Below are 16879 nucleotides of genomic sequence, written 5' to 3'. Positions count from 1 at the left end.
TAATATTACATTGTATAAATAGACCATATTTTATTTATCCATTCATCTGTTGATGGACATTTGGCTTGTATTCATTTTTTGGCTATTAATGAATAATGCTGCTATAAATGGTCATGTGTAATTTTTTATGTGACAATACATTTCAGTTCTTTGGGGTACATACCTAGGAGTAGAACTGCTAGGTCATAACATAACTCTGTGTTTAGCTTTTTGAGGACCTGCCAAACTGTTTTCCAGGGGGGCTGCACCATTTTCCATTTTATCAGCAGTGTTTGAGAGTCCAATTTCTCCACATCCTTACCAACACTTGTCATTGTCTGTCTTTTTTATTATACCCACCCTAGTAGGTGTAAAGAGGTTGTGTGAATCTAATTGTGGTTTTGATTTGCATTTCCCTGGTGACCAGTGATGTTGAACATCTTTTCATATGTTTATTGCCAATCTCCATATCTTCTTTGGAGAGATGCCTATTTAAAATCTTTGCCTATTTAAAAAATTAGGTTGTCTTTTATTGTTGAATTGTGTTAGTTCTTTGTATATGTTGGATACTAAACCCTTAGCAGATACATAATTTATAAATGTTTCCTCCAATTCTTTGGGTCGTCTCTTCACTTTCTTGATATAGTGTTCTTTCAAACACAGAAGTTTTACATTTTGATAAAGTCTAATTTATCTGTGTTTTGTTTGCTTGTGCTTTTGGTATTACACCTAAGAAACCGTTGCCTAATTCAGGGTCACAAAGATTTACACCTGTTTTCTTCAAAGAGTTTGTTATAGTTTTACATTTTACATTTGGGTCTTTGATCCATTTTGAGATCATTTTTGTGTATGCTGTGGGATAGGGATTCAACTTAATTCTTTGTATGTGGCTATCCAGTTGTCTTAGCACCATTTCATGAAAAACGATTTGTTCTCCATTGAATTGCCTTGGTGTTCTTGAAAAATAATTGTGATTTTAATTTGTAATTTCCTAGTTACTGAGTTTGACAACTTTTTTCTGTGTTTACTATCCATTTGGATATCCTTTCTATTGAAATACCTGTTTGAGTTTTACCCAGTTTTTAACTTGGTTTTCTGCTTTATTCCCATTGATTTTCTAGGAGTTCTTTATGTCTTCTAAATGTGAGTCCGATGTTGATTGTGTGTGTTGCAAGAAGCTTTTCCTATACTCTAGCTTGTCTCTTCCATTTCTTGGTGTCTTTTGATGAACAGAGCTCTGTAAGTGTAAGGTAGTCACATTTATCAGTCTTTTACTTTAGAAATAATGTGTTTGGTGTCTTGCTTAAGAAACATTTTCTTACCCCAAATTCACAAATATATCCTCTGTACTATTTTCCATAAGCATTATAGCTTCAACTTTCATATTTTAGGTTTGTAATCTACCTGGAATTGTTTCATTTTGTTTTTCTTTTTTGGGTATGGTATAAGATAGCAATTTAATTTCTTCTCCATATAAATACCCAATCATCTCAGCACCATTTGTTGAAATATGTGTCTATACCCACTACTGTGCAATATTAGCTTTGTTATAAATCAGGTGTCTTTACGTGGATTGGTCTGTTTCTGGACTCATATTCACCACTGCTTTTTATTTCTATTTATGTGCCAGCAACACTCCACCTTATTATAATAGCTTTCTTTGTGTTAGTGTAGATGTATGCTAGAGAAAATCTTCCTCCCTTATTTTTCTGTAAGAGTATGTTCCAGCTCTTGTTTTGCATCATTACTTCTCTGTGTGTGTCTATATAATTTCATCAGGGATTACTTAACCTTCCCTTCAGTGGGGTTTGCCTCTTCCTTGGAGATTCTCACCGAGGCCATTAGTAACAACCAAATAGTTCCAACCTGGCCAGTCTTATTTTCCAGATATTTTATTCATTGGAACTTTAGGGCTGTTTCCCAGTCGCAGTTAGTGATTAGCCATCCTGATGACTGGGCATGCTGCCAAAATGCCAAAATGAGTCTTTCACCTCTGGTCCTTTGCTTTACTTCCAGAAAACTGCAGTAGAAACCTGACCTGATGTCCAATTTTCTGTGACAGTTTTTATGTAATTAAGCACAAATGGCCAAGCAGAATTCATACAAAGCCTACTAGAGTAATATTCACTGGGGGAAAACTTACAGAGCCTGGAGTAATACCAGATGCACTTGTCCCCACATTGCCCATTCTTTCTATGTCAGTGTATAGAAGTCTAATTGCATTTTCATACTATGAGATGGGGCTTACAACCTTGGGTTTTATAGTTTTTAAACTGCATGAAGTACAGAAGCTGCAGCTACTCACTGTTGTGATCAGGTGGGATACAAGAGCAGCATAATATGGCATAGTTTTGGTGTAAGCCCAATTTTGACAACCTAGCATAAATTTTGAGGGGAAGTAGCCCTTCCCTGGTATAATCAGAGGCTGTGACCCAGATCCTACAGGTATATGACATGGCATGCCAGTAGCAGGAATCTCTGTCAGCATTCACGGTTAGGGAAGTATTTAATATCAGCCCTTCTCTTGGCATGATGAAAAGTCTGGCATGTTTGCTATATTTTTTAAAAAAGATATCCCTTATCAAATCATAAAAGTTCTTTTTATTCCTAGTTTATTGATTTTTTATGATGAATAGATTTTTTTAAATTTTATCATGCTTTTCCTGCCATTATGGAAAGAATCATATGATTTTTCTTCTTTATTATTATAATATTGTTTAATTTTAATCTGTTCATATTATTTTCTAGTTTTGTATTACCTTGAGAAATTTGGACTCTTACATTCATAAAAATAGGTTATAGATGGGGTAAAGCCTTAAATAAACAGAACCTCAAATTTTCATCTAGTTAAAACTAAACATAAGAAAAATACAATCTTTTGATAGAAAAAAGAAAATATTGATAGTTTTTGCAACAAAAATTTAACATCTTTTGTGATTAAAAAACACAAAGTTAGACAAAAATAGACTGGGAGAAAAATATTTGCTACACATATATTTGCTACTCATGGAGGACTACTATCCAAATATATAAAGAACTCCTACAAATCAGGAGAAAAGATATCCTGATGGAAAAAATTGGGATTAACATACAGCTCCAGATGAGGAAATGCACCTGCCAATAAACAAAAATAAGCACCACCTCACTATTGATTAGAGAAATGCAGACTAAAACAAGATGACATGATTTTTTCATCTATCAGGTTGAAAAAATTTTAAATATTTTGTAGTATCTAATGTTGGCTAGAACATGGGTACTCTCGTACCACATTGCTGAGAGTATAAATTGGTAGAGATACTTTGTAAGGTAATTTGGTAGTATCTATTAAAAAGTAAACATGGCCAGGTGCGGTGGCACACACCTATAGTTCCAGCTACTGGGGAGGCTGAAGTGGAAGGATTGCATGAGGCCAGGAGTTCAAGACTAGCCTGGCCAACATAGCAAGACCCTGTCTCTAAATTTTTGTTTTTAAGTTAGGCAGGTGTGGTGGTGAGCACCTATAGTACCAGCTACTTGGGAGGCTAAGGTGGGAGGATCACTGAAGGCCTTCGAGGTTGCATGAACTGTGATCACACCTGTAAATTGCTACTGCACTCTAGCCTGGGTGACACAGTGAGACCTGACTCTTAAAAAAAAATAAAGTAAACCTGTGCAGTGTTTGGAATCCAGCAGTTTCTCCCCTGCATATCTGCTGCAGAGAAACACTTGTACACTTTTACAAGGAAACATATACAAAGATTTCAATTCCAGTATTACTTGTAATATCAAAATATTGAGAGATGTCTTTAACATCCTTTGAATTAACGATTGGACAAAATGTTTAGTTGTATTATGGGATGTTATAAAATGTTTAATCAGGAATTAATTATTGTTTCATGAAAAAAAAAACTATGTGAAGTAAATATACAGCCAATGCCATTTCTGTAAAAGAAAAAACTACACACTGAATGTAGTTTCTCCTTGTGTGTATATGTGTGCGGTGGGGGGTAAATATTTTTTTAAAGATCGGGAAAGATAAATAACAAATTCTCATATAGTGATTATCTTTAGGGAGCTGGGAGAAGAGGACTGCATTGGGGAGGATTGTCAAAGAGGACTGTCTCAATGTGTGTGTTTTAAGTTTTAAAAGAGGAATTTAAATTTAAAAATGTAAAGGTGAATATTGTGCAATTAAAATTTTTATTCAAAAGCAAGTATTATATTTTCATTTGCATTTAACATTAACAGAATGATTTTTGTAGTAACAATATCCAACTGGATATTGGAAAGCATTTTAGGACTATAGAGAATAGAGCCTTCTGTTAGTTTCTTGAATAGTATTTTTCTTTTTTTTTTTTGAGATGGAATCTCACTCTGTCGCCCAGGCTGGAGTGCAGTGGTGCCGTCTCGGCTCACTGCAGCCTCCGCCTCCCGTGTTCCAGTGATTCTCCTTCCTTAGCCTCCTGGGTAGCTGGGATTACAGGCATGCGCCACCATACCTGGCTAATTTTTGTATTTTCAGTAGAGACGGGGTTTCATCATGCTGGCCAGGCTGTTCTCAAACTCCTAACCTCAGGCGATCTGCCTGCCTCGGCCTCCTAAAGTGCTAGGATTATAAGTGTGAGCCACCACACCCAGCTGAATGGTATTTTTAATATAATAGAATTTACGATGGGTTAATATTAAAGTATAGGAATTATATGTAATTTATAAACTGCTGTTAAAATGCAAGAGTTTTTTAGTACTGTTAGAATGTTGGCTAATAACTATGGTTCTAATCATAGTTTGTTGATTGGAATGGAAAGAAGTTACTTTGGGTGCCACTTATAGATAGGAAGGAAAAGATTCACATTTAGGATGCTGCAAATACTTATTTTTAAAAAAATTTTTCCATAAGTTGGCCGGGCACAGTGGCTCACGCCTGTAATCCCAGCACTTTGGGAGGCCGAGGCAGGCAGATGATGATGTCAGGAGATTGAGACCATCCTGGCTAACATGATGAAACCCTGTGTCTACTAAAAATACAAAAAATTAGCCAGGCATGGTGGCGATCGCCTGTAGTCCCAGCTACTCAGGAGGCTGAGGCAGGAGAATGTTATGAACCTGGGAGGCAGAGCTTGCAGTGAGCCGAGATAGCGCCACTGCATTCCAGCCTGGGCAACACAGTGAGACTCTGTCTCAAAAGAAAATTTTTTTTTTCTGTAAGTTATTGAGGTACAGGTGGTATTTGGTTACATGAGTAAGTTCTTTAGTGGTGATTTGTGAGATGTTGGTGCACCCATCACCAGAGCAGTATACACTCCACCATATTTGAAGCCTTTAACCCTTGCCCCCTTCCCACTCTTCCCCCAAGTCCCCAAAGTCCATTGTATCATTCTTATGCCTTTGAGTCCTCATAACTTAGCTCCTAATTTAAGTGAGAACATACAATGTTTGGTTTTCAAGTCCTCAGTTACTTCGCTTAGAATAAGTCTCCAATCTCATCCAGGTCGCTATGAATGCCATTAATTCATTCCTTTTTTATGGCTGAGTAGTATTCCATCATATAAATATACCACAGTTTCCTTATCCACTTGTTGATTGACGGGCATTTGGGTTGGTTCCATGATTTTGCAATTGCAGATTGTACTGCTATAAACGTGTGTGAAGTATCTTTTTCATATAATAACTTCTTTTCCTCAAGTAGATACTGCGTAGTGGGATTGCTGGATCAAACGGTAGTTCTACTTTTAGTTCTTTAAGGAATCTCCACACTATTTTTCTATAGTGGTTGTACTAGTTTACATTCCCACCAGCAGTGTAGAAGTATTCCCTGTTCACCGCATCCATGCCAACATGTACTGTTTTTTGATTTTTTTGATTGTGGTCATTCTTGCAGGAGTAAGGTGGTATCACATTGTGGTTTTGATTTGCATTTCCCTGATCATTAGTAATGTTGAGCATTTTTTTTATATGTTCGTTGCCCATTTGTATATCTTCTTTTGAGAATTGTCTATTCAATTCCTTAGCGCACTTTTTGATGGAATTGTTTTTTTCTTACTGATTTGTTAGAGTTTGTTGTAGATTCTGGATATTAGTCCTTTGTCAGATGTATAGATTATGAAGATTTTCTCCCACTCTGCGGGGTTGTCTCTTTACTCTGCTGACTGTTCCTTTTGCCGTGCAAAAGCTCTTTAGTTTAATAAAGTCCCAACTATTTAATCTCTGTTTTTATTGCATTTGCTTTTGGGTTCTTGATCATTAAATCCTTGCCTAAGCCATTGTGTAGAAGGGTTTTTCCAATGTTATCTTCTAGGATTTTTATAGTTTCAGGTCTTAGATTTAAGTCCTTAATCCTTCTTGAGTTGATTTTTATATAAGGTGAGAGATGAGGATCCAGTTTCATTCTCCTACATGTGGCTAGCCAATTATCCCAGCAACATTAGTTGAAAAGGGTGTCCCTTCTCAGCTTTATAGTTTTGCTTGCTTTGTCAAAGATCAGTTGGCTGTAAGTATTTGGGTATATTTCTGGGTTCTCTATTCTGTTACATTGGCCTATGTGCCTGTTTTTATACCAGTACCATGCTGTTTTGGTGACTGTGGCCTTACAGTATAATTTGAAATCAGGTAATGTGATGCCTCCAGATTTGTTCTTTTTGCTTAGTCTTGCTTTGGCTATGGGCTCTTTTTTGGTTCCATATGAATTTTAGAATTGTTTTTTCTAATTCTGTGAAGAATGATGGTGGTTATTTTGATGGTTTTAATGGGGATTGCATTGAATTTGTAGATTGCTTTTGGCAGTATGGTCATTTTCACAGTACTGATTCTACCCATCCATGAGCACGGGATGTGTTTCCATTTGTTTGTGTCATGTATGTTTCTTTCAGCAGTGTTTTGTAGTTTTCCTTGTAGAGGTCTTTCACCTCCTTGGTTAGATATATTCCTAAGTATTTTATTTTATTGCAGCTATTGTAAAAGGGGTTGAGTTCTTGATTTGATTCTCTGCTGGCTCACTGTTGCTGTATAGCAGTGCTACTGATTTGTGTACATTGATTTTGTAACCTGAAACTACCGAATTCATTTATCAGATCTAGGAGCTTTTTGGATGAGTTTTTAGGGTTTTCTAGGTAGACAATCATATCATCAGTGAACAGCAACAGTTCAACTTCCTCTTTACCAATTTGGATGCCCTTTATTTCTTTCTCTTGTCTGATTGCTCTGGCTAGGACTTCCAGCACTATGTTGAATAGAAGTATGAAAGTGGGCATCCTTGTCTTGTTCCAGTTCTCGGGGAATGCTTTCAACTTTTTCCTATTCAGTATAATGCCGACTGTGGGTTTCTCATAGATGTCTTTTATTACTTTAAGGTACAGCCCCTCTGTGCTGATTTTGCTGAGGGTTTTAATCATAAAGGTATGCTGGATTTTGTCAAATGCTTTTTTGGCATCCATTGAGATGATGATGTGATTTTTGTTTTTAATTCTGTTTATGTGGTGTATCACATTTATTGACTTACATATGTTAAACTATCCCTGCATCCCTGGTATGAAACCCACTTGGTCATGGTGGATTATCTTTTTGATATGCTGTTGAATTTGGTTAGCTATATTTTGTTGAGGATTTTTGTGTCTGTGTTCATCAGGGATATTGATCTGTAGTTTTCTTTTTTTGTTATGTCCTTTCCTGGTTTTGGTATTAGGGTTATACTGGCTTCTTAGAATGATTTAGGGAGGATTCACTCTTTCTCTATCTTTTGGAATAGTTTCAATAAGCTTAGTACCAATTATTCTTTGAATGTCTGATATAATTCAGCTGTGAGTTTCTCTGGTCTTGGACTTTTTTTGTTGGAAACTTTTTATTACCATTTCAATCTTGCTGCTTGTTATTGGTCTGTTCAGAGTTTCTATTTCCTCCTCGTTTGATCTAGGAGGGTTTGTATATTTCCAGGAATTTATCCATCACCTCTAGATTTTCTAGTTTGTGTGTATAAAGGTGTTCATAGTAGCATTGAATGATCTTTTGTATTTCTGTAGTATTGGTTTTAATATCTCCCAATTCCTTTTTAATTGAGCTTACTTGGATCTTCTCTCTTCTTGGTTAATCTTGCTAATGGTCTATCAATTTTATCTTCAAAGAACTAGCTTTTTGTTTCATTTATCTTTTGTATTTTTGTTGTTGTGTTGTTGTTGTTTCAGTTTAATTGTGCTCTGATCTTGGTTATTTCTTTTCTCTTGCTGACTAGGTTTGGTTTGTTCTTGTTTCTCTAGTTCCTGGAGGTTTGACCTTAGATTATCTGTTTGTGCTCTTTCAGACTTTTTGGTGTAGGCATTTAGTAGTATGAGCTTTCCTCTTAGCACCTTTTTTGCTGTATCTCAGAGGTCTATATACACTATTATTGTTCAGTTCAAAGAATTTTTTAATTTCCATCTTGATTTCATTGATGACCCGACAATCATTCAGGAGCAGATTATTTAATTTCCGTGTATTTGCCTGGTTTTCAAGGTTCTTTTTGGAGTTGATTTCCAATTTTATTCTACTGTGGTCTGAGAGCGTACTTGGTATAATTTTAATTTTCTTAAATTTATTGAGACTTGTAGGAAACAACAGGTGCTGGAGAGGATGTAGTTTTGTGGCCTGTCATATGATTTATCTTGGAGAATGTTCCATGTGCTAATGAATAGAATGTATATTCTGCAGTTGTTGGGTAGAACGTTCTGTAAATATCTGTTAAGTCCATGTGTTGTAGGGTATAGTTTAAGTCCATTGTTTCTTTGTTGACTTTCTGTCTTGATGACCTGTCTCGTGCTGTCAGTGGAGTATTGGAGTCCCCCACTGTTATTGTGTTGCCGTTTATCTCATTTCTTAGGTCTACTAGTAATTGTTTTATAAATTTGGGAGCTCCAGTGTTAGGTGCATATATATTTAGGATTGTGATATTTTCCTGTTGGACTAGTGCTTTTATCATTATATAATGTCCCTCTTTGCTTTTTAAACTATTGTTGCTTTAAAGTCCGTTTTGTCTGATATAGTAGCTACTACTGCTCACTTTTGGCGTTCATTTGCATGGAATACCTTTTTCCGCCCCTTTACCTTAAATTTATATGAGTCCTTATGTGTTAGATGAGTCTCTTTAAGACAGCAGACTTGGTTGGTGGATTCTTTTTTTTGAGACAGAATTTCGCTCTTGTTGCCCAGGCTGGAGTGCAATGGCGCGATCTTGGCTCACCGCAACCTCCATCTCCCAGGTTCAAGTGATTCTCCTGTGTCAGTCTCCCGAGTAGCTGGGACTACAGGCGCCCGCCACCATGCCCAGCTAATTTTTGTATTTTTAGTAGAGACAGGGTCACCATGTTGGCCAGGCTGGTCTCAAACTCCTGACCTCGTGATGTGCCCGCCTCGGCCTTCCAAAGTGCTGGGATTACAGGCGTGAGTCACCGCACCTGGCCCTTTTACATTCAGTGTTATTACTGAGATGTGAGTGAGGTACTATTCTATTCATCATGCTAGTTGTAGCCCGAATACCTTGTTTTTTATTTTTCATTGTGTTATTGTTTTATAGGCCCTGTGAGATTTTTTTCTTTAAGGAGGTTCTATTTTGGTGTATTTCAAGGCTTCGTTTCAAGATTTAGAACTCCTTCTAACAGTTATTGTAGTGCTGGCTTGGTGGTGGCGAATTCTCTCAGCATCTGTTTATCTGAAAAAAACTTTATCTTTCCTTCATTTATGAAGCTTAGTTTCACTGGATACAAAATTCTTGGCTGATAATTATTTTTTTTAAGGAGGCTATCAATAGGACCCCAATCCCTTCTAGTTTGTAGGGCTTCTGCTGAGAAATCTGCTGTTAATCTGGTAGGTTTTCCTTTATAACTTACCTGATGCTTGTGCCTCACAGCTCTTAAGATTCTTTCCTTCATCTTGACTTTAGATAATCTGATGACTAAATGCCTAGGTGATGATCTTTTTGTGATAAATTTTCCGGGTGTTCTTTGAACTTCTTGTATTTGGATGTCTAGGTCTCTTGCAAGGCCGGGGAAGTTTTCCTTGATTATTCCTTCAAATAAGTTTTCCAAACTTTTAGATTTATCTTCTTCCTTGGGAACACCAGTTATTCTTAGGTTTGGTCATTTAGCATAATCCCAGATTTCTTGGAGGCTTTGTTCATTTGTTTTGTTGTGTTTTGTTTTTTTAAGATTCTTTTTTCTTTGTCCTTGTTGGATTGGGTTAATTTGAAAGCCTCGTCTTTGAGTGCTGAAGTTTTTTTCTTCTACTTGTTCGATTCTGTTATTGAAACTTTCCAGTGTATTTGTCATTTCTCTAAATGTGTCTTTCATTTCCAGAAGTTGTGAAGGGAGTGAAGAGGACTCTGTGAGGGTCCTTGGTTGTAGTTTTGTTTAGCGTGCTGGTTTTCTCAAATGCTAGTTGTGCTAGCAGTAAAGTTGTCATGTGTACTGACTCTGGACCTCAGGTTAGCCAGGATGTTACAGGCAGTTGAATTAGCTGTTGTTTTCTGTTTTCTTGGATCAAGGTTGTTCTTTTATTAGTTGCTGCAGTGGCTTGAGTTGGTTGGCCTCCAGCCAGTAGGTGGCGCTTTCAAGAGAGCATCAGCTGCAGTAGTATAGGGGGGGATACAAGCTTGCTCTGAGGTCACTTGGATAAGTATTTGGGTTTCTCAAGGGATGGTTGGGGCCATAGAGCTCCCAAGAGATTATGCTTTTTGTCTTCAGCTACCAGGACAGGTAGGGAAAGACCATCAGCAGGGGGCAGGGTTAGGCATGTCTGAGCTCAGACTGTCCTTGGGTGGGGCTTGCTGCAGCTGGTGTGGGAGATGGGGGTATGGTTCTCAGGCCCATGGAGTTATGTTCCCAGGGGGATTATGGTGCTTCTGCTGCAACATACAGGTTACCATGAAAGTGGGGGAAAGCTGCTAGTGACAGGTCTAACCCAGGTACCACATAGCCAACAAGGCCAGTCTCTCTCCCACCGTGCCCCACTAATACCACCGAGTTTATATCCAGGCAGCTGGTGAGCAGGGCTGAGATCTTGTCCCCCAACGATTATTTTTATTTATTTATTTTGAGAGCGTCTCACTTTGTCGCCCAGACTGGAGTGCAGTGGTGTGATCTCAGCTCACTGCAACCTCCACCTCCCAGGTTCAAGCAATTCTTCTGCCTCTGCCTCCCGAGTAGCAGAGATTACAGGCACGTGCCACCATGACTGGTTAATTTTTGTATTTTTAGTAGAGACGGGGTTTCGCCATGTTGGCCAGGCTGGTCTCGAACTCCTGACCTCAGGTGATCCGCCTGCCTCAGCCTCCCAAAGTGCTGGGATTACAGTCGTGAGCCATAGCTCCCGGCCTATTATTTTTAAAGTATATATTTCTCTTTCCTTTTGTCAAGTTTTGCCTTATGTATTTTGTGGTTCTATTGTATGAGTATGTTTATCATTGTTAAATCTTCCTGATGCATTCACCTCTTTAACACTGTGTAGTGTCTCTCCTTGTTGCATAACATTTTTGTCTTAAACTCTTATTTTGTCTGCTATTAATATAGCCGTTCAGGGTCTCTTACACTTACTGTTTGTGTGGCATACATTTTCCTGTCTTTTTAATTTCATCTTATTTGTGTCTTTGAATCTAAAGTGTATCTCTTAGACATCACATAGTTGGATCTTGCTTTTTAAACCTGTCTAGCAGTTTGTCTTTTAGTTGGAGTATTTAGTATATTCAAATGTAATGTAATTATTGTTGGGTTTACCTTTGCCATTTTGCTATTTGTTCTGTGTAAATTTCCTGTCTTTTTTGTTTCTCTCTTCTTCTTTGATTGCTTTTGAGTTAAAAAATGTTTAGTATATCATTTTAATGCCTTCATCAATATTTTAACTTTAAAAAAAGTTTTTTCATAGGTGTTCCTCTGGAAATCATAATAAGCATTTTAATTTACCACATTCTACTTCAGGTAATACTAACTTAATTTCAGTAAAATTTAGAATCTTTGCTCCAATATAGTTCTGTTCCTTCTCTCCTCCTATTTGCTATTATTGGCATGTGTGTTATCTGTGTATATGTTAAGAACTCGACAATATAGTGTTACAATTATTGCTTTATACAATTTTATGTTCTTCACAGTAGTTAAGAAATGAGAAAAATTGTAGGATCTTTCATATCAATTAATATACTTACACTTTCTGATGCTCTTTATTTCTCCCTGATTATTCATGTCATTGTCTACAGTCAGTCTTTCAGTCTATTCTTCTTTTAGTATTTTTACAAAGCAAGTCTGTTAGCAGTGAATTCTCTGTCTTTGCTTATCTGGGAATGTCATTTTTAGCTTTCAGTTTTGGAGGATAGTTTTGTTGGATTATAGAATTCTTGTTTTTTTGTTTTAGCACTTTGAATATGACATTTTACTGTCTCTGTCTTCCATTGTTTCAGATGAGAAATCAGCCATTAATCATACTGATTTTTTTCCCTGTACAGTGTGATAAGTAGTTTTTTTCTTGCTGCTGTCAAGATTTTATCTTTATCTTATGCTTTCTTTGTTGTTTATTATATATTTATTATTTTTTCTTTCCAACTTTTATTTTAGGTTTGGGGGTACATGTGCAGGTTTGTTATACAGGTAAATTGCACATCATGGGGGTTTGGTGTACAGATTATTTTGTCACCCAGGTGATGAGCATAGTACTACGCAGTTGGTAGTTTTTTTATCCTCATCCTCTCCCACCCTACACCCTCACTGGAGTAGGCTCCAGTGCCTATTGTTCCCTTCTTTGTGCCCATGTGCACTCAATGTTTAGCTTCCCTTATAAGTGAAAACATGCAGTATTTGGTTTTCTGACCCCGTGTTAATTTGCTTAGGATAATGGCCTCCAGGTCCATCCATGTTGCTGCGATGGAGATAATCTCATTCTTTTTTATGGCTGCATAGTATTCCATGGTGTATATGTACGTTTTCTTCATCCAGTCCACTGTTGTTGGGTATCTAGGTTGATTCCATGTCTTTGCTATTGTGTGTAGTGGTGCAATGAACATATGAGGGCATGTGTCTTTGTGGTAGAACTGTTAGTCCAAACTGTACCACTTTGTAAGCCCCTTGTCATTTCACAGACCTTGATCAAAGGGAAACATTCCTTGGGAGATTGGGCCGTGAGAAACATCCTGCCCGACTGCCTGACTTTCTTATCACATTCTGCTGGGAAAAAGTCCAAGGAACATCACTGTCACATCCTGCCAGAACAAGGGCCAAACCGCCTCATCATGGGAACATCTTATCAACATCCTTCCAGGCAGCAAGCCATAACCCTCAGACCCCTCCCTCCCAGGCCTAAAATTGCCCCAGCCTGTAAGCAGAGTTGGGCCCTGGCATTAAGCTGGTGCTGGTGCCCCGCCTATGCAGGTCTTATGCTGGTCATAAAACCTGCATTGCTGTAGAGTTGCCAACTCTCTCTCAGTCTTTCTTTAATCCTTGCCTTCTCATCAAAACCTAAGAAGAACAATTCATATTCCTTTGGGTTTGTATTTATTTAGTAAAGGGATTGCTGGATTGAATGGTAGTTCTAAGTTCTTTGAGAAATCTCCAAACTGCTTTCCACAGTGGCTGAACTAATTTGCATTCCCAACAGCAGTGTGTAAGCATTCCCTTTTCTCTGCAACCTCACCAGCATCTGTTATTTTTTGACTTTAATAATAGCTATTCTGAGTGGTACAAGATGGTATTAAGCATATGAAAAAATGGTCAACATCACTAATCATTAGAGAAATGCAAATCAAAACCACAATGAGATACAATTTCATACCAGTCAGAATGACTATTTTTATGCTTATTAGTTTCACTCTGATGTGTATATATGTGAATATTTTTGTATTTATTCTGCTTGAGACTTTTTGAGCCTCTTGGGTACATAAATTAATGTTTTTTTTAGTCAAACTTATGAGGTTTTCAGCCATGGTTTCTTCTTATGTTCTTTTTTCCCCTTTGTGTCTCTCTTTTCCTATGAAAACTCCTGTCATCCAAAATGTTGGTACCCTTGGTCATGTTACACAGGTCTCCAAAGCACTGTTCATTTTTCTTTCTTCTTTTTTTATTTTCATCAGCTGGCTTATCTCAGTAGATCTACAAGTTTTCTTATTCTTTCATCTGCCTGTGCAAGTCTGCTATTGAACTTTTTCTGGTGAATTTTTCATTCCAGTCATTGCACTTTGCAAATCTAGAATTTCTATATGGTTTCTTAAAAAAAAAAATCATTTCTGTCACTTTATTGGTAGTCTCTCTTTCATAAGACATCTTGTTATACTTCCCTTTAATTTAAATATTTTAGTTTCCTTTAGTTCTTTGAACATATTTATATTAGCTGACTTAAAGTTTTTGCCCAGTAAGTTCAACATCTGGGCTTCCTCAGGAATAAATTCTATTGACTACTTTTTTTTCCCATAGATGGGTCATACTTAAGTATTTCTTTGTGTGTCTCATAATTATTTTGTCAAAAACATTATATTTTAAATATTATAATGTGACAACACTGGTAATCAGGCTTTCCCTTTCCCTATCCCTGGGGTTTGTTGTTTTTGTTGTTGTTTGTGACCTTCCTGGACTATTTCTGTAGTCTTTATTCTGTATCTTGTATAGACACTGAAGTCTTTGATTAGCTGAGTCTCAAATAATGATTTGACAGATTTTCTTAAATGCTTTAAACCAGTATGTCTCCCATCATTTTCCAAGGGGTACTGTGTATGTTGGGGCATGCTTTCCATGCCCCGGCAGTTCACAGCTCTGCCTTAGCCTTCACTTCCTGCTTTGTGCAGAGCCTCAGAGTCAAGCAAAGGTTAGAGAGTGGAGCTCTGTCAGGTCTTTAGTGGCTATTTGCTTAGCCCTGCACATGCACATGACCTTCTGTATCCCCAGAAATATTTTAGAAATTTTCAAAGCCCCCAAGGACATCTCATTTCCCAAATTTTCCTTTTAAGTTTTTTGGCAAGTCTCTTGTTTGCCCCTGCTAAAATTGCTGCTTCTGGCAGCTGCAAGATTAACCAAATACTACTGATTTTTTCGGACAAACTCCCTGGGCATAGGGCTTTTCACGCTGAATGAGCTCTTGAGTCAGGTGAAATAAAGATTAGCCTCTGAATAGGGCTTTTCTAGGAGCACCAGACAGGTCACATAGTGACAGTTCTCTGGGGATGAGGTTTTGACCCAGAGCTGCCTTTGTAGCTAGGCTGCTGGCATTCACAGTTACTGTGGTTCTGAGGCTGCTTGTTTCCAAGGCTACTGTGGAACTGGGAAGAGGTGCGTGGAAATTGAGAATGAGGCAGGTTAAAACACCAGAAAGCTCACCATTCTTACTAAGATTCAGCTACTTTTCTTAAATAGATGTTCAGGATTGTTGCAAATCTTTAATTTTTTAGAGTTCTGCAAAAGTTGATTTTGACAATTTTGCCAGTGTTCTAATTGCTTTGTGGAGAAATGAATTTTTAGAAGTCCCTCATCCACCATTCCAGAAGTGCCTCTCTATTTGATATCTAAATAATGGCCTGTAAATATTTATTGGCAGCCATGAAAGTCCACTGTTTGATTTCATTGAGAGCTGCTTGCGAAATAAACATGAAATGGTTATTTATGAAGCTGCTTCAGCTATTATCCATCTTCCTAACTGCACTGCAAGAGAGTTGGCACCTGCTGTTTCAGGTTTGTTTTATATTTGATGGCTGGCTTTTATGTTCCTAAGTTTTTGCTTTAAGTTTCATAGGTCTGCAGAATAGATATTAAGAATGTTTTTTGAACACTAGCTCTGTGCATATATAGCCTTTGCATTCTGATAGCTTATATGTAGATAGTTTATTTTAGTTGTTCCTTACTTTATTACTTTTTTTAATGTTTCTATTTCTCTATATAAAACTTTTGAAAGAAATTTGTATGTACATAGTTTATTAATAATAGTTCTTTATTGCTTTTATTGAAAGTTTCTATTTCCTCGTATGAAACTTTTGAAAACATTTTACAGTTTTCCTTGGTGTTTTAAAAGTCCATTTGTTTTCAGAACTGCCAATATTTCAACCATTTAGTTCAGGAATTAATGGGTATTCTAATTTTTTTTAAAAAAAGAGCAAACTTTGTTTCCTATTAAAGTTTTTATAACTGACCAAAAGTACTTTTTCCTTTTTTTTCTTTTTTTTTTTTTGAGACGGAGTCTCACTCTGTCCCTGAGGCAGGAGTGCAGTGGCGTAATAGCTTGGCTCACTGCAAGCTCTGCCTCCTAGGTTCACGCCATTCTTCTGCCTCAGCCTCCCGAGTAGCTGGGACTACAGGTGTCCCAAAGTGCTTTTTCTATTTTGATGTTACATTTTTCATGTAAATTTTTGATGCTGTGATAAAATTTATGCATATTTTGAATGTAATTCATTACGTACTATATTTTCAGCTATATGGTATATGATGAGATGAGGAATATTCACAGCATATATAGGTAATATTCACTGTATCTTTATCTGTATTTTACTTCTTCAACTTTTCTGTAGTTCTCCTAAGCCAGGAGTATTCACAGTATGTATATGTAATATTACTTAATGTTACATATTATTATTATTATTTTTTAGTTCTTCAACTTTTCTGTAGTTCTCCTAAGCCAGCCTTGAGATATGCAGCTGTGAGGACCTTGAACAAGGTAGGTGTTTCTTTGCTAACTATTGACTTATATCAGTATTTAATTGAGAAACATTAAACGTGAAGCATTTGGGTTTCTCTCCAAGGTTAGTATATATGATTTATGGGCTTCACCTCTACAACATTTCACTTGTATTTGTGGCCTTGGGTATGCTCATTTTCATTATTATTTAGCTGAAGATTATAACTCATTTCTGACTTCTAAGCATTTTATATTCAAGAGCCACACTGTCCAATATGGTGGCCATTAGCCACCAGTGGCTATTTCTATTTAAATTAATTAAAAT

General features: G+C 37.0%; 1 protein-coding gene across 2 annotated transcripts in view; it reads left to right on the top strand.

Moving 5' to 3' along the window:
* The window catches only part of COPG2 (COPI coat complex subunit gamma 2), a 160516-nt gene that overhangs the window by 83379 nt on the left and 60258 nt on the right, over window positions 1-16879 (top strand). For both annotated transcript variants that reach the window (XM_055284013.2, XM_055284014.2), the window contains 2 exons: window positions 15484-15617; window positions 16526-16593. In XM_055284013.2, the coding sequence (XP_055139988.1) occupies window positions 15484-15617; window positions 16526-16593 (202 nt within the window). The remainder of the gene's footprint in view (window positions 1-15483; window positions 15618-16525; window positions 16594-16879) is intronic.

This window comes from Symphalangus syndactylus, chromosome 6 (assembly GCF_028878055.3).
Source record: "Symphalangus syndactylus isolate Jambi chromosome 6, NHGRI_mSymSyn1-v2.1_pri, whole genome shotgun sequence".
Taxonomy (NCBI): Eukaryota; Metazoa; Chordata; class Mammalia; order Primates; family Hylobatidae; genus Symphalangus; species Symphalangus syndactylus.
This window is presented reverse-complemented; position numbering and strand designations above follow the sequence as displayed.